Source organism: Danio rerio, chromosome 24, assembly GCF_052040795.2.
Source record: "Danio rerio strain M-AB ecotype USA chromosome 24, GRCz13ab, whole genome shotgun sequence".
Classification (NCBI taxonomy): domain Eukaryota; kingdom Metazoa; phylum Chordata; class Actinopteri; order Cypriniformes; family Danionidae; genus Danio; species Danio rerio.
Window position 1 is genome coordinate 7,863,342 of NC_141044.1, and position 25,260 is coordinate 7,888,601.

At 35.8% G+C, this 25,260-nt stretch overlaps 2 protein-coding genes across 14 annotated transcripts in view; one reads left to right on the forward strand and one right to left on the reverse strand.

Moving 5' to 3' along the window:
- The first annotated feature begins 56 nt into the window (after window positions 1-56).
- Window positions 57-4,955, forward strand: zgc:56095. 3 transcript variants are annotated; one of them, XM_087308369.1, is made up of 5 exons: window positions 57-133; window positions 894-994; window positions 1,205-1,351; window positions 4,126-4,251; window positions 4,393-4,955. In XM_087308369.1, exons 2-5 carry the CDS (start codon window positions 896-898, stop codon window positions 4,558-4,560), a joined length of 540 nt encoding a protein of 179 aa, XP_087164495.1. In that variant the 5' UTR covers window positions 57-133; window positions 894-895; the 3' UTR covers window positions 4,561-4,955.
- A 2,031-nt stretch (window positions 4,956-6,986) lies between these two features.
- rpgrip1 (RPGR interacting protein 1) overlaps window positions 6,987-25,260 on the reverse strand; it is a 30,581-nt gene continuing 12,307 nt past the window's right edge. For 6 of the 11 annotated variants that reach the window (XM_087309118.1, XM_087309119.1, XM_087309123.1 and 3 more), the window contains exons 14-27: window positions 25,184-25,234; window positions 24,928-25,107; window positions 24,742-24,859; window positions 21,319-21,819; window positions 19,867-20,015; window positions 17,874-18,222; window positions 16,307-16,482; window positions 12,002-12,346; window positions 11,876-11,912; window positions 11,693-11,790; window positions 9,750-9,939; window positions 7,955-8,039; window positions 7,725-7,852; window positions 6,987-7,637 (exon numbers count right to left, since the gene is read on the reverse strand). In XM_087309118.1, the coding sequence (XP_087165244.1) occupies window positions 7,417-7,637; window positions 7,725-7,852; window positions 7,955-8,039; window positions 9,750-9,939; window positions 11,693-11,790; window positions 11,876-11,912; window positions 12,002-12,346; window positions 16,307-16,482; window positions 17,874-18,222; window positions 19,867-20,015; window positions 21,319-21,819; window positions 24,742-24,859; window positions 24,928-25,107; window positions 25,184-25,234 (2,628 nt within the window). In that variant the 3' untranslated portion in view covers window positions 6,987-7,416. Of the gene's footprint in view, window positions 7,638-7,724; window positions 7,853-7,954; window positions 8,040-9,749; window positions 9,940-11,692; window positions 11,791-11,875; window positions 11,919-12,001; window positions 12,347-16,306; window positions 16,483-17,873; window positions 18,223-19,866; window positions 20,016-21,318; window positions 21,820-24,741; window positions 24,860-24,927; window positions 25,108-25,183; window positions 25,235-25,260 lie in introns of all 11 variants that reach the window. The other 5 variants (XM_087309115.1, XM_087309114.1, XM_087309117.1 and 2 more) reach the window with 1 other exon arrangement.

Genomic DNA, 25,260 nt, shown 5'->3' on the forward strand with positions numbered 1-25,260 from the left:
GACGCCGTGCCGAGATAACAATACGGTAATATAAACAGGATAACTCAAAGCGTTTAGGTTTTTCCCCTCGTTTCCAGCAGAAGTCTGTCGACTATCGTTGTTGAAAAGGTGAGCTGACGATTTTCATGTACTGGTAAAGAGAATCTATATTGTGAATCTAAATGGCGTTATAAACATCCATCTAACGTTATCGTTTTCTGTCTTTGTGTTTGATATAAAATTAAGTAACTAACGTTATAGATCAATTATTAGGCTGATTTCAACGGGGTTTATCATGGGATTTAATATCAACTAGTAATTTAAGCATCAAGTATAACCTTAGACTTTAAGGATTACTTTCAATTATTACGTTGTGCTTCTTTGTAAGGTTTTGGACTTTGCTGTAGCTGCACGCCTATAACTTAAAAGATTTAAACGCTTTTGATCATTTTAAAATTGCAATTGAATCACAAAGCACAAACCATGCAACATTTTGTATGTGTTCATGAGCGATTGTATTTTGCACATTGTGTAAGTTCTTGTAGTATAGTGGATTCATGTAATAGAGACGATTTCCTCTATTCGACCAATCGACATACTCATAAATGCAAGTTTTTAAATGATTTGCCTGTTTTTAAGTAAGAGAAATGCTTTAAAGCAGAACTGGATGTGTTTAGTACTTCCACTGCCTTTGTGGCACAGTTGATAAATGTAGTTATACTGCAGGAGTTCACTATCAGTCTTGTTCTGTTATCAGCACTGAACAGTGAACTCTGTTAGAGAGAGTCGTGCATTATGTATATAACCATTTATGTTTGCATATTGTAACAACATTGAATGTTTCTATATAAAAAAAACTGTCTGAGTATTTGTCTAATTTAATTTTATAAACTGTTTTGTGTATTTCTTTTCAGAAATGTCTCTCATCAAGCAGAATCTGCACTCAAATAATGAGGCGAACATCAACAAGCTGATCAACCTGAAGCTGACGGCCTCTTATGTGTATCTCTCTCTGGTCTGTTTAGAAATATAGTCACAACTTTTTAAATGTATATAAAAATGGATATTAATTTCTTAATGTAAAATGTTTAATGTTGTGGTGCTCTTGATAGGTTGTGGAATATTTTAAGAATACAGAATTCTATTAAATAGTTTTAATATTACATCAGTGACTCTCCTGTCTGCTTTGTCAGTAACACTCATTGTTTCTCTTTCTGTCTCATAGGGAATGTATTTTGATAGGGATGATGTGGCTCTACCTAACTTCTCCAAGTTTTTCCTGGAGCGTTCACATAAGGAGAGAGATCATGCGGAGGACCTGCTGGAGTATCAAAACACAAGAGGAGGACGAATCCTTCTTCAGACTGTTGCGGTCAGTGAGTTTAAGAATATATTTATGAATTGCAGAAAGATGTTTACTTTATTAAATGTGCATTATTGTGGAAAATTAAATTGAATTAAACAGTCTGAAGTTCTGATTGCTTTTCTAAGCATTTGCAGTTAGTTTAAATATACCTTACTTTTAAAACTTGTCTCTGATGCTAAATTTTAAAAAATGTCTTTTGAAATTGTCTTGAAATTAAGAATTGTTTTTTATTCACTTGCATCTCAATCATTTTTTTTTTCTAAAGTGCGTAATACAAAGTCTCATTAATAGTTAAGACCGACTTTTTTTTTCCTTCCAATTAAATTTCCTCAGTTTTTGCCTTAAAGTGAAATAACAAGAACAGAATTGCATTAACCTACAATTGTGCTTCTAAGAACTGGAAGGGCATCTGTTGTGTAAAAGGTGCTGGATAAGTTAGCCGTTTATTCTGCTGTGGTGACCCCTGATTAATAAAGGGACTAAGCTGAAGAAAAAACATGAATGAATAGGTGCATTCGACATGAAGCACGGCTGGAGCCGGTGATCAACGAGATTAGCTGAGCGTAGGCGGGGCAATGTAAAAAACGGAGCCGTCAGGCCGGACACTTCGGGGCTCAAAGTTGTGATCGCTCATCATGACTGCCGCATGGTGTGATCATGTATGTATTTATTACAATAACAGCAAAAGATTTACAGTACAGATAAAACAGAATACAGTCTCTAAAAATTTAATTCATTTTTAAACAACACAAGATTTATAAATTAAATTTAAGTAGCCTATATAACAAACGCATGAGAAATAAGGGGGAAACGACAGGACATATAAAAAGGAAATAAATATCCACAAATAGGATTAGTTTGAATAATAAAAGCATTTTCAAAACAAGCACTTTAATCTAAAAAGATTGAACAAAAGGAATAATGAGCTACATTAAGTAGAAATTTCCTAGAAATAGCAGGTACATCAATGTCACTTTTAACATTTCTGCATAAATGGCTTAACAGAAAATAAAATATTTTAATATCATCTGTTTTTATATTTAATAAAATAATTTTTTAACTTAATTTGTTAGTAAATCTTTTTATGGGTGTTGGGATCAACAATGATAATTATTTTATTGCAAGTCTGTAGGACTTTTTTTGAGTTAATACTTGGGTTATTTACTAAAGTTTGTCATTTTAAATTGTTTATGGAGCTGAATACAGTAGTCTGTGTAAAAAAAGGTTAAATATACCTGTGCAAACAATCTAGCCTTTATAACCAGATTATTTAACAAAACATGATTACAGCAGTAAAATATTTGTAGTATTTTAATAAGCATGTGTACAAGGTAGAGATGGTATGAAAAGTTAATTGTTTATGAAATTTGTGAGACTGAATTTGTTCAATAATAAAATCGAAACGCACGTGGTTGTCATGTGGTGAACTCAATTGTGTAATATCAGTGTTGTCATCTCAGCTCCAGCAGTCGCTCTTCAGATGCTGCAATGAGCGAGCTGATGCAGCTGCTAAAGATGCTTTGAAGCAAGTTGTGAACAAATGCCAAATTCCTCCGTCAGAGATGAAACCTTTTATCAACGCTTACATTTTAAACAAGTGGCAAAAGGAATGGGATGCATTAGAAAACAATAAATTACATGAAATCCAACCTGACGTTTCACACAGAATTTTAAGACATTTTAAGAATCGATTTGATCAAGTAGTTTTTACCAGATGTCGTATTGGGCATACGAGAATAACACATGGTTTTTTGCTCCAAGGTGAAAACCCTACTCAGTGTTTGTGCTGCAAAACTCATCTTACTGTTAAACATATTTTACTGGACTGTCCTGCTTTTACTGATTCCAGAAGGACTTTTTATGAAATTAACTCTTTTAAGGACATTTTTGACAAAGTAACACCTGAAAAGATTTTAGAATTGTTATCATGTATTAACACAAAAAATCTTATTTAATTTATGTTTTATTTTGTTTGTTGATTTTTAAATTGTATATTTATTGTTGAAAGATTCCTGCCATGAAGATAGCCTTGGTTGCTGACATGGCACTAAATAAAAAATACATTACATTATTGATGCCACATGTGACAATCACGTGGCGTCGGCGCAGCATCAATCCGGACTAAATTTCTAACCGGCGTGCACCACTTTAAGACAGATTTTAATCGGTCTGCGCAGCGCTGCATTCGGATGTCATTTCAGCTGATCCTCGCATCTCTACTAGGTATAGTTTCTGAAGGAGTTGAACTCCCAGAGCTAGGTGCACCTCTGAAAGCATCTAGTGGACTCAGACACGGTGCCAAACGAGTCTACACTGTTTTTCAGCCTTCCTAAAGCACATAAAGCACAGCTACTATCTCAGTAAAATCCTTGTTTGGCATTAAGGCAAAGAAACTCAAGTCACTGGGCAGATAGAAGCCCTGCGCATGATGCAAATCCTCATCTATTGTGAAATGAATTTGACGCACAAATGAAGCGAGTAAACTCAATGTTCACACGTCTATATACATGCGAATAGCTCAATTTATTTGTGTGAACGCAGCATTAGAATGCATTTGACCACAATAGTGTTTACCCTGGAAAAACGGTCTGTTTGAATGTGCAACAAGCTCAACATTTTGGACCTCTTTTGCAGATGTGTCATGCACTTGTTATCAGATTGATAAATGCATCTTAATACAAGTTGCAAACCGGGGTCTTATCTGTGGAATATCCTATATGTTTCTGTCAACAAACTTCTGATCCATTATTTTCATCTATTTTCTTTCTGTCGTTTATCAGAAGCCCAGTCGTGATGACTGGAAAGGAGGTATTGATGCACTCGCTTTTTCTCTGGAACATCAAAAGTCTATTAACCGATCCTTGCTGGAGGTCCATCGAGTGGCAGGAGAGCACTCTGACCCTCATGTGAGTATGCAGTATTTACATTACGGTTTTGAAGTCTGAATTGACAACACATTTTTTTTCTTAATATTTGTTCAATGTATTCAAATATTGTTCAGTGTTTTTTATATTAAGTGTAAATATTTTTCTGTCACACTTTTCCAGCTCTCTGACTTCCTAGAAGGTAAATTCTTCACTGACAGCCATGAAACCATCAAGACATTGGGTGACTACTTGGGCAGTCTGAGTCGCATCACGTCTTCGGACCCACACGGCAAGATGGCGGAGTATCTGTTTGACAAGCACACACTCTCATCCACTCAGATCTCATAAGTTTGCTGCAACAAATTCACGTTACCGATACGCAAATGTGGTCAACTTTTCTATTTCATTTTCACCTTTCAAGATGCATTCCAGTATGAACCACATTTGACAAGTTGAATGAACGATAATCAATGCAAAAGTTAGAAAATGCTGTGAAATGTGCTTTTATCCAAACATGGTGCCCTCGTGTTAAAGCCTTAACTATCCCTTGACTGTTTACAGAATAGTTTAGGTGCCGTGTAAAACTATCTTGTCCAAAACCAGCCTGTAGGATTTTCAAATGGGGTTAAGTACAGTGCAAAAATGAAAGAGTATTTTTAGAACGCCAAAAGCTGAATTGTTTTACCTCCAAAATGGTGCTCTGTGTCAATAATGCAATAAATAAAGCAAGCATTCCAAACAAATATTGCTGATTTTTATTTATTTTTTTTCTTGAAAGTAAATACATTTTGCTTCTATACAGTATTTATGTATTTTTTTTTTTCGTTTACAATATTTTATTACGCCTTTTTTCATGTTTGTTTTTAAGTTGGGCGATGCAGTGGCGCAGTAGGTAGTGCTGTCGCCTCACAGCAAGATGTTTGCTGGGTCGAGCCTCGGCTCAGTTGGCGTTTCTGTGTGGAGTTTGCATGTTCTCCCTGCGTTCGCGTGAGTTTCCTCCGGGTGCTCCGGTTTCCCCTAACAGTCCAAAGACATGTGGTACAGGTGAATTAGGTAGGTTAAATTGTCCGTAGTGTATGAGTGTGTGTGTGGATGTTTCCCAGAGATGGGTTGCAGCTGGAAGGGCATCCGCTGCGTAAAAACGTGCTGGATAAGTTGGGGGTTGTTTCCGCTGTGGCCACTAAGCCGACAAGAAAATGAATGTTTTCAAGTTTCTATATTAAGAGCAGTTTAACAGATTTAGAGTAACTTGACACTTTGAACTTGGCGTTGTACTCATAAATCAATTGTGAAACACTGTCAAATGATTGTGTTTGTGTAAGGGTTAATGGCTAATTTATTCAAATCAAACCCAGGAGCAAATTTAACATAAGAAAATGTATAGTCAATTGTTAGTTTTAGTCAAGTACAACAGAAGTCTTTGGTATCAGTTTGCCTTATAATTTAGAGCAAATTTCTCTTTAATACAAAATACCTATGCAACTTGGTTAGCTTGTACAGTTATTAGTCTTTTCAAGTTTAATTAAATTGACTATAAACAATTTAGTTGCCCTTCACCACCAGTAGTTTTGAACAAACAGCAAATGTCATCTGAGTGTATGAGGAAAAGTAAGTATTATTTCTGTTGGTTTGCTTTCACAGAGGCAGCTTAATTATATTAAATTAAGTTCTGATCTCCCAAAAACATGAAGTAACTTCACATTATACAGATCATGCAGAACTTCCTAATGACATGACCAGATAAACCAGTTTTAAAAGTGCTGATCTGCTGGTGTCTTCTCTTTTTTTCCACACATAGGCAGACACTGAAACTACCAGCTGTTTTAACCCATGTTGCAGGCAGTTATGAGTTTGACTGCTGTAATGTGTTACCCACAGAGATAAGGACTTTGAAACCGCTGACTCATTATGTGGCGTGTTTGGATATGTAGATTGTCCTGAGGATTTTATGCTTGCATGTTATTTTGTTGTGGATCACACTTAACCGCTCTGAATGCCTTAAAAATAACTTCTTATATCAGTAGTAAATATATGGATCAAGCTGACTACACCATTTAGCCACTTTGGATTTGCAAATGTTTCTTTGAAGTGTGATCTCTTAAACAAACCTTGGGGGAAACATTTCCATGTTTTTTTTTTTTTTTTTTATGTGAAAAGTCAATGTGTATGACATGTAGATGACAAATAGACTATTAAACTCATTGTGTGAAGAGGCAGACACTGCAATTAAATAAGAATATGCAGTTGCTTACATTTATATGGCACTTATATTAAATTCTCATTTGTTATGCTTAGCTTGTAAAAATCATGAAAGATTTCACAACAGAAAGACAGATTCCTCAACACGGTGGAATTATTCACATTTTTTAAATAAAAGGTCTATAATTATAAAAGGGCAGAGGGATTTAGAGCCCTTCCTGCTGAATAGGGATCCGGTCACTATGTTACATTTGTTGAGAACATTTTCTGAATTACTGCTCCAAAAGTGGCTCTATAATATTTGGATCTGGTGCTTGTGCAGGCCATGGAAGAGGTTTAAGTTAATTTTCATGTTCATTAAACCGCTCTGTCACCAGTCTTGCAGCGTGTATTGGTGCATTCTCATCCAAATACATGGTACCGCTTCCAGGATACAATGTTTGAACCACTGGGTGCACATGGTCCTCCAGAGTAGTTTGGTAGTCCTTAGCAGTGACATGTCCATCTAGCACAAGTATTGGAACTAGGAAATCCCATGATATTGAAGCCCAAACCATCACAATCACACAAACAAGTTGGCTTACCTGAGTTGTTTATTCAAGATTCATAACTGAACAGCTGCTTTCAGTAATGGAATGGAAAACATCAGTGGCTGGTTGCATTAACCACTCTGACTAGTCACACAACTTAGTTATGTTGTTTGTTCTGTAGCCAATTCAAAAAAAAAAAAAAAAAAATCTTAAGGTGGCTAATAATTTTGATTTTAAAAATGGTTAAAACTGCTTTTGTTCCAAACCAAATAAATGAATAAATAAAATAAACTATTGTGTTTCTAAACCCACTTCCTCCTTTTGCATTTTACATTGATTTTGCATTTCAGCACGACGACATCAAATAATTTGATGAGTATTGAATGTGGTTACAATGTAACAAAAGCATTTTTTTTTTCTATAAAAAATCAATTGATGTTCTTTTTGAGACTAGCCTGGTTTGACGAGGAGAGTTTCAATAAAAATCACTATCTTCATCAACTTCAAAATCGAGCACATGCAACTCCTCCTTTTTCTTTGTCACTTCTTCCTCGTCCTCTGTGCTGCTTGGGGGATCTCTTCTGTTCCTCTTTACAGTCTGATGATATTCCTGATAGATTCCAGTCAGAGCCTGAGCAGCTTCTACGGAGACTTTCAGCTTTCCCACCACTTCCTGCTCTTCATCCGGACTGACAACTGACATGGAGAAAGACAAACACTAAATGATGCGTGTAGATGCCAAGTACATTTTCATCTCTTTCTAAAATGACTTCATTCTCCTACCATTGATTTGTTTTTCAATAACATCATTTCCAGTCAGCAGAAGTTCTCGTAAATCCAAGTAGGCATAGCCGACATCTTCACATTCTTCTTGCTCCTTCATGGGCTCACTGACCACTGTGAACTTTAGCCTGGATAAAGGAAGCTTAGAAATCTGAATATCTTTTTGTATACAAGTATTTATTTTAATTTTAACATGGAATTCTTTTCATTACATCAATATCTCTGTTTACCTGCCCTGGTTGGGGTCAGTGCCTTCCAGCATGGTGTAGAGGTAGTGTCTCAGTGGAGCTGCTCCAACTGAATCCACATGGATAACTGATAAGGGGACATCAGTTGTTAATTATGTGTCTCTTTATCAATATTCATACCAAATTGAAGGGTTTGTTCACACAAAAAAGTATATTCAGTTTGTTCAATTTGTCAATTACTTATCTTAATAATATTCCAATTCCTAAAGACCTTTATTTATCTTCAGAACAAAAAAGAATACATTTTAGATGAATTCAGAGAGCTCCCTCATCCTCCATAGACCACAACAGTCTCGAGACCAGTATTTCCAACTGTAACATTCCTTCTGTCAGATGTGCAGTTACTATTAGCAATTAAATGCTTGCATATTATGCTATTAATGCACACATTAACCTGATGCAGAAGGAAAAAGTAAATTTTTCTGTGCACAAAAGTGTTCTTGGAGCTTCCTGTAGTTACAGTTGCAATGTTTGACTGTTTTTGGTTCCTTTTCTTTGAACTGCAGCTCTGCACAAGAAGTTTGGCCAGAAGAGAAACGGTCGTGCCCAACTGAGCCTGATTTCAGGTTTTTTTCTTCAATTTCATCAATTTGTGAAATTTTGTGATCAACATTGTAAAAATTGCTATAGAAAAAAAAAGATAAACTGAATAGAATTGAAACCTTTATAGACCTTTGCTGTTTATGGAGGATAAAAGACCTCTCAGATTTTGTCTAAAACTTATTTTGTGTTCTGAAGATGAAAGGTTATGAGGGTTAGAGATGACATTAGAGTGAGCAATTAATAACAGAATTTTCATTTTTTTTTGGGTGACTTAATTTAATATAAACAAATATAAAACAAAGGTGTACATAAGATGTACATGTCCTAGTTAAAAATCACTGTAGAGTTAAAAAATAAGCTAAAGTTAAATTTTAATATAACTTCATGTAATTGTAATTACCAAATAATTAAATGTGGAAAAGCTCTATTTATTTAAATTGCACCTCACAACAACATTATTCTTATTCATTCCTTCATTAATTTTCCCTAGGCTTAGTCTCTATTCCAGCTTGTGTTTTATACAGTGGATGCCCAGCTGCTGTCAGAAACAATGCACTTAATGGAGCTACTGATGCCACTGTGAAGGATATGGTGAGGGGTGGGGAAATGTCACCTGGTCCCCCCGGGACTTAAACCAGCAACCTTCTTGCTGTAAGGTAACCGTGCCGCTCCAAAATTCTTATAAAGTGTATTATTTTACTAAAGTACAGTATACTGTACGTCTTTTTCAGAAGGCTTGGTGAACAGCATTTCACTTGGTAAGTGTGTTTTTACTGATGCTAATCAAAACCCACTAACTCACATCTCCTAATCAAGGTGTACAATACATTTCAATTGAGAGGTTATTTTATTCTTAAAAACACTGACAATCATTTCTGATTTTTTAAATACACTGCTGCATGTTGAACGCAGGCTTTGGACAACTCTTGACTCGTGACAAGAGTAAGTCGGGCTTGAGTTTGTTTTTTTTAACACAAAAGAAGAATGAAGAATACTGGAAACTAGTAACCACTGACTTCAATAGTATGTTTTTTTCCTACTATAGATGCCAAAGGCTTCCAGCATTCTTCAATATACCTTCTTTTGTGTTCAACGGAACAATAAAGCTTAAACTGGTTTGGAACAAGGGTAAGTAAATGACAGAATATACCTTTTTTGGTGAACTGCCCCTTTAAATTTTGTAGCTGAAGATCACCATTGAAGATCATCTCGTCAAGACACAAAGGAAAATTACCTCGTGTAAAATTATAGTGTATTTCCTCCCCGTCTGTTGGTTTACGAAGTGACATGGGGGTTTCTGTTGTCTCCATGGGAACACCTAGAAGGCGGTACTCTACGTAGACCTGATGCACTGACTGGTCAAGTGCAATACTGGATGAAGGGTTAAAAGACAGTGAAAGGATTTCCACTCTGAGTCGGTCTCCCTGTGAAAAGCAAAGACTAATTATTTAGCTGCTTGTTCAAACTACTTAATACAAATGAGGTGAATAACAAAATTCTTGAGATTTCTTTGGGGTAAAACTTAATTGTTTTATGTTCAAACCACTTAAACATGTTAAGTATTGATTTTTTTGGGACAACATGCATGAATTGATTGTAACCATGCATTTTTGACAATGTACTGACATTTAGAAAATTAAATATACAAGTATTTGAGTTGACACAAGTGTCACAACAGTAAATTTATAGTGGAAATATATACCATATATAAATATATACAATATCCTAAGTAGTGAGATTTGTTAAAACATTTGTACATTTGTAAATTAAATATTATTAATTTGAATACTGTGTTCTACATTAAACAATTTCAAAGCACCTTTACAGAAAGCCATATATTTATGTCTGCAATGCTTTAGTATTTTACAAATGTGCAATTATTACAGATGAGATGGTAAAAAAAATATATATATATATATATATATATATATATATATATATATATATATATATATGTGTGTGTGTGTGTGTGTGTGTGTGTGTGTGTGTGTGTGTGTGCGCGTGTGTGTGTGTAAACTTATTTAGATTAAGCTGTATTTATAATGTTGACAAGCACATATACGGTAACAGTGCACAGTAACTCAGCACATCTGATATTCAAGGCAAGTAGCAAATGTAAGTATTGGTTGTGGTTAATATAAGTGTTTTAAATATTGGTTTAGTTTTGTTCAAAGCAATATAAAATAAGTTAAGTAAAAGTGAAAAATATGCAAAAAGCATCATTGATGATAACTGGTTGTATAAAAAGTCTGATTTTAGATGTAATTAGAAGTCATTTAAATAAGGATGTTAAGAAATGTAGGGTATATTACTTTAACACTCTGAGGTCACCAGGTCACGCTGGAGTAACCAGCATCTTTTTTTCTGATCATTGTAAAAGGCACTAGGAGTGTCCCTTGATGGGTGAACATTAGCCAGTGGGGGAGTGTCTTTTGTCTCTCAAGATGTGAATTATTCACGCCCATTGTCACTCCCATGAATACAACAGTTCTGACCGAAAAACTGAATTTACAAGATGTAAATCATTGTAATGTTTTCTTTGATTGATAGAATAATTTTCAGATAATTGTGAAGTAAATCTTTTAGCCTGCAAGACTATTTACTCAAAAGTCTTATTCAGACCCATTCAGTGTGTTATTTGCACCTTATTTCAGCTATATTTTGTTTCTCTGAAACTTACAAACCACATCTTTTTTTTTGTAAAAACCCACAAACATTTACATCAATATCTCTCACATATTATTGTAGCATAGTTTGTGCTGAATAAAAAATGCATGCTGACCAATACTATGTAATACGTAGCTTAAATAAGCACACATGTCAGGGCATATCAAAATGTCTTAGGGGCCTCAAAAACACCTCAGACACCAGAGAGTTAATTCTGAATCTGATTTCAGGGACAACTCTTAAATTGTTAGGTCATTCAGTCATTCTGTGGTCAAAAATTACTTATCTTGATTTTTGTTGAGTTGTACTTGATTAAATTGTAGTTGACTGGCTGTCTTGGTAATGCTTTTGGTCCAAAATTACTTACACTGTTCTAAGGATTTTTAACCTTTTTTTTAACCTAAGATTTTTTTAATCTTACCAGTTTAAAATAACTTATATTGTGCTAAAACTAAAATTTGGGTAACATTAACAGATTTGTTTAATGCAATTGACTTGTGTGACCTTCACCTTTTTTTGTGGCTTTGGAGGGTGAGGAATTATGACGACATCACTTCCATTTGATTCTCTCGATTCTTCAGAGTGAAGGACGTCTACGTCACTTTGAGCTATTTTGAATATAAGAGGTAAAAAGCAGCTTGAACTCAATTTGTTTAACTTGTGTAATAAACAGGAGACTTATATATAACTCACTTTTGTCTTCTGTTTCATCATCCTGTTCTTCAACTTCCTGTTTCTAGATTGATTTAAGAAGAAAACAATGATGACACTTTTGAACTGGGTTAGCTGACATAACATCTTCCTGTTCTATTATCTTACCTGTTCAGAGTCGCTTCTGCAGCTTCTTTGACTCCGTGGAGTGCTCGGCTCTGACACCGATTCTCTGAAGTCAGTAACAGCATTAGCATCAGGTGATTGAGTAGACATGGCAGAACTCCGGTAAGGTGGAGTTGTGGGTTTCTGGTTGGACAGTGTTGCAGGACGGTGCTTCCTTCTAACTGACCTCGATGGCTGAGCTGGAGGTTTCTGCCGATCTGAACTGGCTTCAGACACCTGAATGGATGGGGACTGATGGGATTTGATCAAATGTCGTTCAGATTTTTGAATGGGTGTGGATTGGTGAGTGTCAGTGGCTTCACGACCAGACGGAGGCCGAAGCTGTGACTGAAATAAATGAAAATATTACATTTAGATATTTCAGGAACACTGCAAAAATGCAGTTTCCATAACTATGTAACTAAATGTAAAAGAAGAGCAGATTTGCCCCTTAGTTTTTTACAAGCCAGTCTCAAGCGCCAGCGGTTTCGCTTTCTTGCTTGTGCTCGTCCTGCGTCTATTTCTGAAATAACAAACTTCTTGAGCACATGATAATAACCTGTGCTTGATTATTGACAAGCTTTTGTAACCCGATCCTGTCAAAAACTGACAAACACAAGAGTGACACACTGAAAAGAAAGGAGAATCTGGAAAAAAAAGAGCACATAATTTTGTCAGCAAACATGAACAAACTGCCATGTTTACTATTATCTTCACCTAGTCTACATGTGCTGCTGAAAACTACAGACAAAGATGAGAGGTTTGCATTGACTGTGGGCTATATTTTGTGTATATTTTTATCCTAAATAAAGACTAAATGTATGCTGTGTGTAGTTTATAACATATCGGAGGCTGTAAAGGTTGGTATGTGTTCATATATGATGTATTTATTTATTATGTTATATAATTACAGACGTTACAGTAGGCTATTTCGTCATTGATCTGCAGTTATAATGAAATCCTATTCATAGAAAAGTTAGTAATAAACATTTAAACACAAGTATTTATGTATGTAAAGAGTCTGTTTTGTGAGAAGTGCTGCTCATATGATATGTGGGCGACCCGTACAGCTTTCTCGAGCGAAAATGACGTCTACTGAAACTCTCTGTCATACACCACGCCCACCAAGAGGGTACCCTTGTAAGTGGAAACACAAGCCTGATAAAGGTGACCCGCACCGACCCGAACCGTACCGTACTGTACCAGTCAGTGGAAACACGCCATTAGTACACCACTATTATAAATAAGTATGGTATTAATTTGGTTTAACTACTAGGTAAATTGCTGTAAGACATATTGACATACATATAGTTTGTAGTGTATATAATAATCATCAAAATGAAAATGTCAATGTTTGCTTGAACCATTACTTTTTTCCTGGAACACAGTTGGAAATGTTTAGAACCATGAGCTTTACTCTATAAGAAATAAATTGATGCCATCTACCTGTAGATACGTAGATGAAGAGGCGCCCTCTAGTGTACCTAGGGTGATAATGGTCTGTGTTCGAACTGGCTAAAATGTGCAATGACGTTAGCCGTTTCAAACATTACAGGGGGCGCTAAACTGCGGTTTTCTCTGTGTTATTATCTATGATGTTTAACTGAGTAAATGAATGTTCACAGTATGTCTGATAATATTTTTTTTCTTCTGGAAAAAGTCTTAATTATTTCATTTTGGCAGTAATTTAATTAAAAAGCAGTTTTAAATAAATATATATTTTTAAAAATAATTTTAAGGTCACTAATTATCTCCTATAAGCAATATATTTTTTCAATGGTCTACAGAACAAACCATCGTTATACAATAACTTGACTAATTACCCTGACCTGCCTAGTTAACCTAATTAACCTGGTGAAGAATTTACATGTCACTTTAAGCTGTATATCTATCTATCTATCTATCTATCTATCTATCTATCTATCTATCTATCTATCTATCTATCTATCTATCTATCTATCTATCTATCTATCTATCTATCTATCTATCTATCTATCACACACATATGACCTTTGACCTATAACCTAAACAACAAATAAATGTCAATCATGTCGTTACACATATTATTAATTTTTTATTTCCCACCTATAAGAAATGAATTGATGCCATCTACCTGTAGATACGTAGATGAAGAGGCGCCCTCTAGTGTAACTAGGGTGATAATGGTCTGTGTTCGAACTGGCTAAAATGTGCAATGACGTTAGCCGTTTCAAACATTACAGGGGGCGCTAAACTGCGGTTTTCTCTGTGTTATTATCTATGATGTTGAACTGAGTAAATGAATGTTCACAGTATGTCTGATAATATTTTTTTCTTCTGGAAAAAGTCTTAATTGTTTCATTTTGGCAGTAATAAAAGCAGTTTTAAATAAATATATATTTTTTAAAAATAATTTTAAGGTCACTAATTATCTCCTATAAGCAATATTTTTTTTTTCAATGGTCTACAGAACAAACCATCGTTATACAATAACTTGACTAATTACCCTGACCTGCCTAGTTAACCTAATTAACCTGGTGAAGAATTTACATGTCACTTTAAGCACTTTAAGCTGTATATCTATCTATCTATCTATCTATCTATCTATCTATCTATCTATCTATCTATCTATCTATCTATCTATCTATCTATCTATCTATCTATCTATCTATCTATCTATCTATCTATCTATCTATCTATCTATCTATATTGCCGGTCTTCTTTATTGAATCATGTCTGTGCAGTTATTCCTGATAATGTACATGAGTTAGTGTTAGGTTAAGGGTTTGGTTGGGGTTAAGGTCAGGGGTTGGTTGGGGCTAGGTTGGGTCAGGGTATAGGGTTAGAATGAAGGTTTGAGGGTTTATGCATATAGGTTAGTGTGTTAATACGAGTTTCACCCTCATTATGTTTCACCCTGATTAGAATATTGGATCTGATTGGTCCAGACTCAAAGGGTTGTATCTTTTAAACAGTAGGTCCAATTTGCATAAATGAGATGTCATTTGATTCCTTATTTATCCGTCCGTCCGTCCGTCCATCCGTCCGTCCGTCCGTCCGTCCGTCCGTCCGTCCGTCCGTCCGTCTGTCTGTCTGTCTGTCTGTCTATCTATCTATCTATCTATCTATCTATCTATCTATCTATCTATCTATCTATATTCGTTATTTATCCGTCTGTCCGTCTGTCCGTCTGTCTGTCTGTCTGTCTGTCTGTCTGTCTGTCTGTCTGTCTGTCTGTCTGTCTGTCTGTCTATCTATCTATCTATCTATCTATCTATCTATCTATCTATCTATCTATCACACACACATGACCTTTGACCTATAACCTAAACAACAAATAAATGTCAATCATGTCGTTACACATATTATTAATTTTTTATTTCCCACCTATAAGAAATGAATTGATGCCATCTACCTGTAGATACGTAGATGAAGAGGCGCCCTCTAGTGTACCTAGGGTGATAATGGTCTGTGTTCGAACTGGCTAAAATGTGCAATGACGTTAGCCGCTTCAAACATTACAGGGGGCGCTAAACTGCGGTTTTCTCTGTGTTATTATCTATGATGTTGAACTGAGTAAATGAATGTTCACAGTATGTCTGATAATATTTTTTCTTCTGGAAAAAGTCTTAATTGTTTCATTTTGGCAGTAATAAAAGCAGTTTTAAATAAATATATATTTTTTAAAAATAATTTTAAGGTCACCAATTATCTCCTATAAGCAATATTTTTTTTTTCAATGGTCTACAGAACAAACCATCGTTATACAATAACTTGACTAATTACCCTGACCCGCCTAGTTAACCTAATTAACCTGGTGAAGAATTTACATGTCACTTTAATCTATCTATCTATCTATCTATCTATCTATCTATCTATCTATCTATCTATCTATCTATCTATCTATCTATCTATCTATCTATCTATCTATCTATCTATCTATCTATCTATCTATCTATCTATCTATCTATCTATCTATCTATCTATCTATCTATCTATCTATCTATCACACACACATGACCTTTGACCTATAACCTAAACAACAAATAAATTTTGTTGTACACTGTTTGTGTAGAGTGAATATGCATAAAGATCTAAACTAAAACATAAATAAAGAAGCAGAAAGTACTGAACTACTTTGAACTACTGAACAATTGAAACCTTTCATTCCATTATACTTCTACATACTGTATTAGAAAAATATGCTACACATTCAGTTGACCTATTATGCACTTTTTCACTTAATGTAACATGAAATGTGTATGAATAGTAGATAGATTATAGTTGATAAGTTTCTGTAGGCAGATGTTGTCAATCACAGACACTCACCCTGGGCTTTGCAATAGGTCTCTGTGACACTTCAGCACTCGGCATCATCCTTTCCTTCTGTGCTCCTTCTCTTTGTCTTGAGGGCACTTCAGGTGACTGGAAGGGGTACTTCCACCTGAGAGAGACCCTCACCATTCCCCTTGGACTTCCAGCAGGGTCTCTAAGCACATAATCACCTGGCAGCAGAGAATATCACTATAAATAATTTTTTTCTCTTATACTTATAGCAGGATTTATGTGATAGACCAAAAAGGAAAAGTGGAAATACTGACAAATTTCAAATAAATGTTTTAATATAATTGTATTATGGTATGTACACACTGATCTATATAATAATAATAATAATAATAATAATAATAATAATTCCTTACATTTATATAGTGCTTTTCTGGACACTCAAAGTGCTTTACACATTTTTGAGGAGAATATCCTCATCTCAACCACCAGTGTGCAGTATCCACTTAAATGACACGACGGCAACCATATTGTGCCAGACCATACACCAGCTGATTGGTGGCGAGGAGATATGGGGATGGTTAGGAGGCCATGATGGACAGAGGCCAGTGGGCAAATTTGGCCAAGATTTATTACTGTGATGTCAAAGCTGTATTTTCAGCATCATATAATGCTTTAGAAATCAGTTAAATCTGTTGATTCTCAGTGTTGAAAGTATGGCCTACAATCGAAATCTTAATTAATTGAATCTTTTAACTCGATTACAATTAATGGATGACTATTTTTATTTATTATCACTGACAAGTTTTATATGCTATCTAAAGGCATCTCTGGCTTCCAATCATCGTCAATGTAGTGCAAAGTAAGGCTCAAGAATGAGTCCATTATCCTACTTGACCAGAGATCAGATGTGGCTACAAAGTGGCTGCAGAAGTAGAAATCAGCCGTAGCGTTTAACAGAGCAGGGTCAAGTGACACGTAAGGAAAGTAATTGAAAAAAACATCCTGGAAAAATTAGATCGATTACAGGTTCTGAAGGTCGATTTTGATCACTTTTCGATTAAATTGCCCAGCCCTAGTTGAAAACATTTATTTTTACTAGATTCTCTAGTAAATATAAATAACCACATGTAATTTACATGGTAATGTTCTGGGACATAATAAGCATTGTTCTCAATTAAATGCATACCCACTTAATAAAAAATAAATAAAAATTATTAAGCAGCAGAAATGTTCAAATGAAATGTTCTTGAGCACCAAATAAGCATGTTAAAATTATTTCTAAAAGTTCAGATTACTATTAGAGGATTACCTTACGTTTATATATCAAAAATAGTCATTTTGAACTGCCATATTTCAAAATATGTTGATTTAACTTCATTATTAGTGGGATTTGCCATTAGCATCCAGTCAGAACACTCAATTGCCTAGCAATGTGCATTACAGTAATCCAACCTAGAAGTCATAAAAGCATGAACTAGCTTTTCTACATCTAATACGTTTACATGGAGACCAATAATTCATTAAGACTACTTTAATTAAGAGTCTACAATGTTATAAACAGTGATTTTTGATTAATTTAATCAGATTAAGTTTTGTTTAATTGCAATACCTCTGATTGGTCTGCCTGCTGCAAGGGATCGTAGTGGAATGGGTGTCTTTGCCAAATAAGTGTGAGACGTCTGACTGTCGCCGTCATCAAACACATAGACCCACAGACTTCCCACATTCAGGTATTCTAGTACATCTGTGGTTACAGCTAACGGATAGCTTGCAGAGTCTTCAAAGACAGGATCCACACAGCATTGGATTATGGGTGTAGAATGAGGTGGTAGGTCATAAAGGCGATACGTCAGGTAGGCATCAGGGAGAAGGCCTGGCCAGCGGGTACTGAGACCTACACAGCGCTCCAAAACCACCTCAAGCTCGTTGGGTATGCCTACACCGAAATCATACATCTCCTGAAACACAAAGAACACAATCCTCTGGGGTCTGAGGTGCCAGCATGACCTGGTGACCTCAGAGTGTTAAAGTAATGTACTCTACATTTCTTAACATCCTAAATTAAATGACTAATTACACCTAAAATCAGACTTTTGATACAACCACCCAAATTTTGCTGAGTGGTTCTTTTAACAGTCAAACAAACAGCAAATTTATATTATAGGACACAGAAATTACTATGACATATAGTTTTTAGTCCACATGATGAATTCACTTTTTTCTTAAAATAAAACTATTGAATGCTTATTTCTGTTACTCCTTGAATACAGCTGGGAAAGCACTACTAAATGATTTTTCTGAAAGTTTTTGATGTTTCTTTTTTGTTTGCTACATTATTGGATGCCCCTAGTCACTGAAAATCATCTTTGTATGCAAATGAGCAGCCTGGAAAGTTTTCTACATATTCCATATCCATTTGTGCTTATTTGTTACAGCTGCTTTCCTCTCTTAAACACAAACTTTGGAAGAATTGTTGTCATTATTGATGGTAACAATCAATCTTAATTTCAAAAATAAGTTAACTTAATTCCTTCATGTTGTCCCAACACAAAATGATTGTGTGGAACCTGACATTATTTTTACAGTGTGTACCAGCTCTGCTACTCGAATCTCCAGTGTATTAATGTGACTAGTGTTGTAGTTTTGAATGTTGTTCTCCTCAATTATGTACATCACAACGAATCATTGGTAGCTCAAAGTTTTTAGGACTCCTCATTTGCAGAATTGGTAATTTTTGGGATAACTATACACTACCTTACAATATAATAGTCGTCTATCCAAATTATAGGAACTATAAATAAAAAATCGATTTCTAGTTGATCATTTGGTATCTGAAGTGGCTTATATGAAAGGCAAAGCCCTCTAGATTACGCTTATTTTACCAAAATACAATGTGATCATGCTTTGATTTTTAATTATTTAATTAGGACAGTAAGGTCTGACTTTGCTTAAACAAAAGTCTTGTCACTTAACAGAAATAATGTCCAGTATAGAATATAAAGTCATGCTGCAGTGGAAAAATAATTAATTTTGTGTATGACTCCTATGAGCTTGGACGGCTGCATCCATACATCTCTGCAATGACTCAAATAACTTTTTATTAAGTCATCTGGAATGACAAACAAGGCCAGGAGCACCTTGACCTTCTTTGCTTTCAGGAACTTTGATGTGGAGGCTGAAGTATGAGGAGGAGGATGTCCTCTCCTGTGGTTTGTAATGTAATGGGCAGCACAAATGTCTTGATACCTCAGGCTGTTGATGTGACCGTTCACTCTGCAGATCTCTCGCACGCCCCCATACTGAATGTAACCCCAAACCATGATTTTTCCTTCACCAGACTTGACTGATTTCTATGAGAATCTTGGGTTCATGCAGGTTCCAATAAGTCTTCTACAGTATTTGTGATGATTATGATACAGTTCAACATAATTCCTCAAAAAAATCTACCTTCTGCCACTTTTCCAAACGATCAACTAGAAGTCAAGTTATTTTTTGTTGCTCTTACAACCGAGATCAATGACACGACTTTTGTCAGGTAGAGTATGTACCTTTAAAGCTACCCAAAACACTGCATATGTGATGTGATATTTGGAAGCATTTACCTCTGGTTCCCCATGAGCCCATTCTGAGCCTCTGGTGTGTCTTACAGGAGTTCTACTTGTTACTCTTTCCATCTGAGGTTCAGTGCGTTCCACCTGAGGATGTAAACACACCCAAAACTCAAGGATTCCTATGACTTCCCCATCTACTCCTGCAGAATAAAGGATAACATATGTTAAAAATCCTGTGGCAAATATAATTAGAATAAACAGCTACTGAAATAAAAATTTGGCAAAGGTAAAACCTACATGAGAATGATTTAAATCAAGCTGTATCTCAAGATTGCTCTGTCCCCTTATAGATCTCAACTCAGGAACAGGAATGGGCACCCTTAAATTTTTCGGAATTATCATCAATATTTAACCTGCTCCCCTCCCACCTATTTCGTTATTTTCAGATTAGACATTGTGCTTCCTCTCTGTTCTCTGAGTTTCCCTCCCTGCCTACAAAGTCTCCATGGGAAGAGGTATTTAAACTGAATGTTCATACCAGTGGGATTATTTCTAAAATATATGCAATTATTTTGTCAAAGGATAATTCTCATAACATTAAAGCTATCAGGGCCTGGGAAGAGGAACTTGACTTAGAGTTTGAAGTTGACTACTGGAGTGCAGTATTGGACAATGTGCGCACCTCCACTTTATGCGCTAGACTTAGTTTTATACAATTTAAAACGATACACAGAGCTCATCTCTCAAAGGCCAAACTTTCTAAAATGTATCCCAATGTTTCTGATATGTGCGATAAGTGTAAACTATCACCTTGTAACCTTAGTCATATGTTTGTATTTTGTCCCAAATTGCAAAATTACTGGATTACTTTCTTTAAAATTGTTTCAGATATTCTGGGGGTCAAGTTAGCTGTTTGCCCTTTAATCGCGATCTTTGGTGTTCCCTCTCAGTGTCAACCTTTAAACCGGAGACACGCTGACATTGTGGCTTTTGCATCTCTTCACGCTAGACGCAGAATACTTTTGTCTTGGACCTCCCCACAACCCCCCTCTATTTCATTATGGCTCAAAGATTTGGTCTTCTTTTTAAAACTTGAGAAAATTAAATACATCATCAGAGGTAAGGGAGATTTTTTGAAAAATGGCAACAATTTATTGCATTCTTTAATTACTTAAAAACCTTAGATGGGGATTGAGTGAAGGTACATGTGTATGTATGTATGTATATGGCTTGTTATTGTAATTTTTTTTATATAATTTTTTTTTCTGTATTTGTATTTTATTTTATTTATTATTATTTTGTTTATTTTATTTATTTATTCATTTGTAAATGTTGATTGTTTTAATTGGGGATTGTTTTGTGGATCATTATAAAATGTAAAATGCTATTTGCAAGAATAAAAATTCCATAACAAAAAAAAAAAGGAATGGGCACCCTTGATTTAAATGCATATTAATTGTAAAATAAAAAAAATAAAAAAAATGTACAAAAACTAAGGCCTACCTATGAGGTTGGTTCTGTTTTTCACTCGTTCACCTCTGCGCTGTAGTGCTTCCATCAACGAGATCCTCGCTCTTCCTCGTGTCAGAAATTTTACCCCTCCGAGCGCCTGATGCAGTTCAACAGCGATGAACCCACCCTGAACCATGAGCTTCTCCAGGTCAAAAGCAGAGAGAGCATATTGCGACGTGAAGCCATAATTTGGCTGACCACCTGACATTAACGAAGTTGAGAGGACTTCAAAATCTAGAAAGCCATAGGTGCAAAAAGTCGCAACCCCCTGGTGCTCTCCTGTGTCTTGTGCCATGAGTCTCAGTCCAAGTGGTGTGAATGTGGCTCCTGTGAGATGGACCTCCAGAAGGGATTCTCCTCCATGCAGATGTGTGATTATGGCATTCTCCACAGTGGGCCGCACTGAGTCTTGTTCTAGCCCTGTCCAGGTGTACTGCAGGGGTATGGCCCGCTTATTGTTTCTAGGGCTATATGCTAACTCTTTGAGCTGAGCTAAATGGAAGCAAAATAAGATGTCAACAAACTTGTGTTGTTAACCGAACAAATATCCATAGGGGCAAATAAGGCTAGCAATCACATTTTTCACTTTTAAGTATTTACTATTGTACTGATTTGTACTGATATATTCATTGTATATTTTCTATAGAGAAACCAATAGCAATATCCAAAATGTGTACCACTTGTGTGTGATTTACTGTATTGTATAGGCAGTTTTAGTGTAGCTCTATCTGAAAAGTACAACTCCAAATCAGAAAAGTTAGGACAGTATGGAAACGCAAATAAAAAAAGGAAAGTAGAGATTTTAAAAATGTACTTTGACTTGTATTTCATTGCCGACAATATGAACACAAAATATTTCATGTTTTGTCCGGTCAACTTTATTTAATTAGTAAATATACATAATTTCCTGTCATTTAGACCTGCAACACATTGCAAAAAAAAGTTGAGCTGGAGCAATTAAGAGCTAGTAATCAGGTAAATTGGATCAATAATGATGTGATTCAAAACAGGTGAGGTCAACAGGTGATTAATTATGATATTGTACAAAAGCAGCAGTCTTTTAAGAGCAAAGATTGACAGAGGATCGCCAGTTTGACATTAAAAATGTTAGAAAGTTATTGAAATGTTCCTCAAAGAAATATAGGAAGACATTTGTTTCAATTTCTACAGTGCATAACGGAGTTAAAAGTTTCAAGAAATCTGGAGGAATTTCTTTGTGTAAAGGACAAGGGTGCAAGCCTCAGCTAAACAACTGTGATCTCCAGTCCCTCAGTCACTGAGCACTGCATCAAGAATCATGATTCATCTATAAGTAGTCATGGGCAAAGCAAGGCTTCATGAAACACTCAAACAGTGAAAACAAGATATTGATGCATCGAAACCTTTCAAAACCCATCTCTCAGCAACACTTATTGCTCATTTTGTGAAATGCTCTGAAACAGCTTCAGCAAAGAAAGTTGCACAAATTGAAGTATTAAACCCCACACTTTAGATTTGAGGCTTCAAGTGATTTAGGCCCCTTTTACACTAGTGCGTTTTAATTTTAAAACGGCGTTTTGGATCAAAAACGATCCGCGTCCACACTAGCGTTTCACCTAGCGTTTCTAAACATATCTCCGTCCACACTACGCCACCAAAAACGTATATAACGTGATCATTCGCACACTCTGGGCATGCGCGTTCTAGTATAAACAGGAAGCATGTGTCTCGCTTGGCATTTGGTTATTGTTGGTCAACAAACGCCAGTTGAACAATGAACGCGATGGCAAAGAAAGCAAGAGAGGTATTTTTGTGGACAGACTAAACGTAACAAATAAATAACTGCACAATGGCGCCTGAAACAGACAACAGTGTAAACAACGCTCCCATTTCTGTGTGTATGTTGTTGTTTACATTACTGTCTTCCGCTAGCGTTAAAGCCATGTGTTATAGTCATGTGATAGGGACTTGACGAATAAGGGAAGGATACGCAATGACACAAAAGCCCCAATCAGGTAGCGAATCTCAGCAGTCCCACCTCCGTTTTCACATGTCTCCGTTTTTCCTTATCCACACTGAAACGGAGCAGCAGCGTTTAAGAATGAAAATGGCCTCTCCAGCGTTTTCAAAACGCTCTGTTTTCGGCGTTCAAGAACTCTGGCGTAGTGTGGACGGATGGAGTAACCGTAGCAAAACTTATGCGTTTTAAAACGAAAACGCATTAGTGTAAACGGGGCCTTAGTGAGAGTTGCAGGCTAGCAAGCAGAGATAATGGGTTTGAATCCAGAGTGATTCAAACAGTCATTCGTCAGTCATCCCTATCAATAAGCAAGATCACCACATGGGCTCAGGACTACCACAATACGTAGTTGCATCCATGAATGCCAGTAAAAGCTGTAAAAGATGTTCTGTGCAAAAAGAAAGCCCTATGTTAACAGTGTTCAGGAGCTTCTTTGACTGCTCTGGGCTCAGAGGTATCTGGGTTCCATCACACAGTGGAAACGTGTAACGCCACAAAAGAGTCTGTCATGGTATGGGGTTGTGTCAGTGTCCTTGACAAAGGTAACTTGCACTTCTGTGAAGGCACCAATGCTGAAAAGTACATATTAAAAGTAGAGGTTTTGGAGCAGAATATGCTGCATTCTTTTTTAGGAACGACCATGTATATTTCAACAAGACAATGCAAAACCACATTCTGCACACATTACAAAGTCCGGGCTGCGGAGGAAGAGGATACAGGTACTCGACTTGCCTGCCTGAAGTCCCGACCTGTCTCCAATGGAGAATGTGTGATACATTTTGAATAGCAAAATGTGACAACAAAGTACCCGTACTGTTGCCCAACTTATGACTTGTTTGCAGGAAGAATGGGACAAAATTACACCCGTAACACGCATTACTTGGTGCGTTCAGTCTTTAAAAGTCTTTTAAACATTGTGAAAACAAATAGAAACATTACAAAGTGGTAAACAATTTAATGTTCCAACTTTTTTTGAAATGTGTTGCAGGAATTGATGTTTATTTATGCGTTTTCCATACTGTCCCAACTTTTTCCTGATATGGGTTGCAGTAAAACACGCATACTGATCCTGCATCCCAGTGTATTGGTGTCATAGTCATTTATCAATCATTAAAACTACAAACATATTCAAAAAAAAAAAATTTTTTTTTAAGTATAATTCAGGATAAATCATTAAAATCTATTACTGTAATTTTATTATAAAATTTAAAAATAAAATATGTATTTAATGACTGTTTTAGTATTTTACTATTTTATTAATTGTTATTTTTAAACATAAAATACTGATTAAAAATGATTTTGAATCCAACATGCAAAGTAACAGCTATAAAAATCAGACTTTAAACTGTGAATTTATGTCAACTTTCCCTGGTCTCCTGTACTTTGTACATGCTGCAACAGCAGTTTTTTCTAACCTTGCAAATTGCTGATCTGAAGGCCTCTGCTTTTTAACAACTTGTCTTTTTCTTCTGCCCTCCTCCTGTTCTCCTCTCTCTCGCTTTCAGATTTTTCAAGAACTGTCGTCATCTCATTCTATAAAAGAGAACACTGTAATGGTTGGAACACAACACACCCAATATTCTCACTGCAAGCACACAAACCTGGAGATCAGCGTTAAGGCGATGCTGTAGTAATAATAAGTCTCTGGTTTTCTGGAGTTCTAAAACTGTTTCTGCATACGAGGCCTGTACTGCGGTCAAATCCCTTGATGGGTCTTCAAACTTTACATCTGTTTTCAGAAAGCGCATCACACCTTGAGTCTCCTGCTGCATTCTGAAGGCCTAAGAAACAGAAGAATGGAATGAAACATACACTCTTTTTGTTTGGATATAAATACCCACAGCATTTAAAAACTACCTTAATCTGCAGCAAAGTCTCACTTAGATCCTCCACACTCATATCAAACTCCTGATGGACAATGAAAAGCAAAATAT